The 575-nt window shown below is 47.0% G+C and overlaps 1 protein-coding gene across 2 annotated transcripts in view; it reads left to right on the forward strand.

Annotated features, from left to right (window-relative positions):
• The window catches only part of uggt1 (UDP-glucose glycoprotein glucosyltransferase 1), a 30,493-nt gene that overhangs the window by 14,076 nt on the left and 15,842 nt on the right, over positions 1-575 (forward strand). For both annotated transcript variants that reach the window (XM_035674395.1, XM_035674396.1), the window contains exons 16-17: positions 15-150; positions 323-454. In XM_035674395.1, the coding sequence (XP_035530288.1) occupies positions 15-150; positions 323-454 (268 nt within the window). The remainder of the gene's footprint in view (positions 1-14; positions 151-322; positions 455-575) is intronic.

The raw sequence follows: 575 nt of genomic DNA on the forward strand, positions 1-575 counted from the left end.
CGTGTGTGTTTTAGAATTGGGCTGGTGTTTGTGGTGTCAGATGAAGATGACATAGACGGCATGCAGGATGCAGGTGTGGCGCTCGTCCGGGCCTACAACTACATCAGCGACGAGGTGGACAGCCAGAGCGCGTTTGAAGCCGTCATCTCGGTGAGTAGACCTTTGACAAACTCCTTAAAACACCTATTATCCTACTGAGAAGTTTGACAACAGTGACTATAAACAAACTTGAGCAGAGAATGGTAAGGTTGAGTTACTTTTGTCTAACTGTTCTCCCTAAATTCTCTGTACCTTCATCTTTTCCTTCCTTATTTCCTTCTAGATGTTCAACAGGGTCCCTATTGGTGGACAGTTGAGCGTTGGGGACGTGGTGAAAGTGCTGGAGAAGAAGTTCCCCTATGTGGAGGTCAGCAGCGTCCTGGGAGCCGACTCCAGCTATGACAGCAACAGGAAGGTAAGAGGGGCTGAATGCGATGTCACTGTGCTGGACGCCATCATTTTGTGGATATTATCAGTCCATTTTTAGGAAATACAATTATTTGCTCCCTCGCATGAGAAGATTGACACCACTTTCA

This window comes from Morone saxatilis, unplaced genomic scaffold, assembly GCF_004916995.1.
Source record: "Morone saxatilis isolate NCDOM2014 unplaced genomic scaffold, NCSU_SB_2.0 Contig3, whole genome shotgun sequence".
In the NCBI taxonomy this organism is placed as follows: Eukaryota; Metazoa; Chordata; class Actinopteri; family Moronidae; genus Morone; species Morone saxatilis.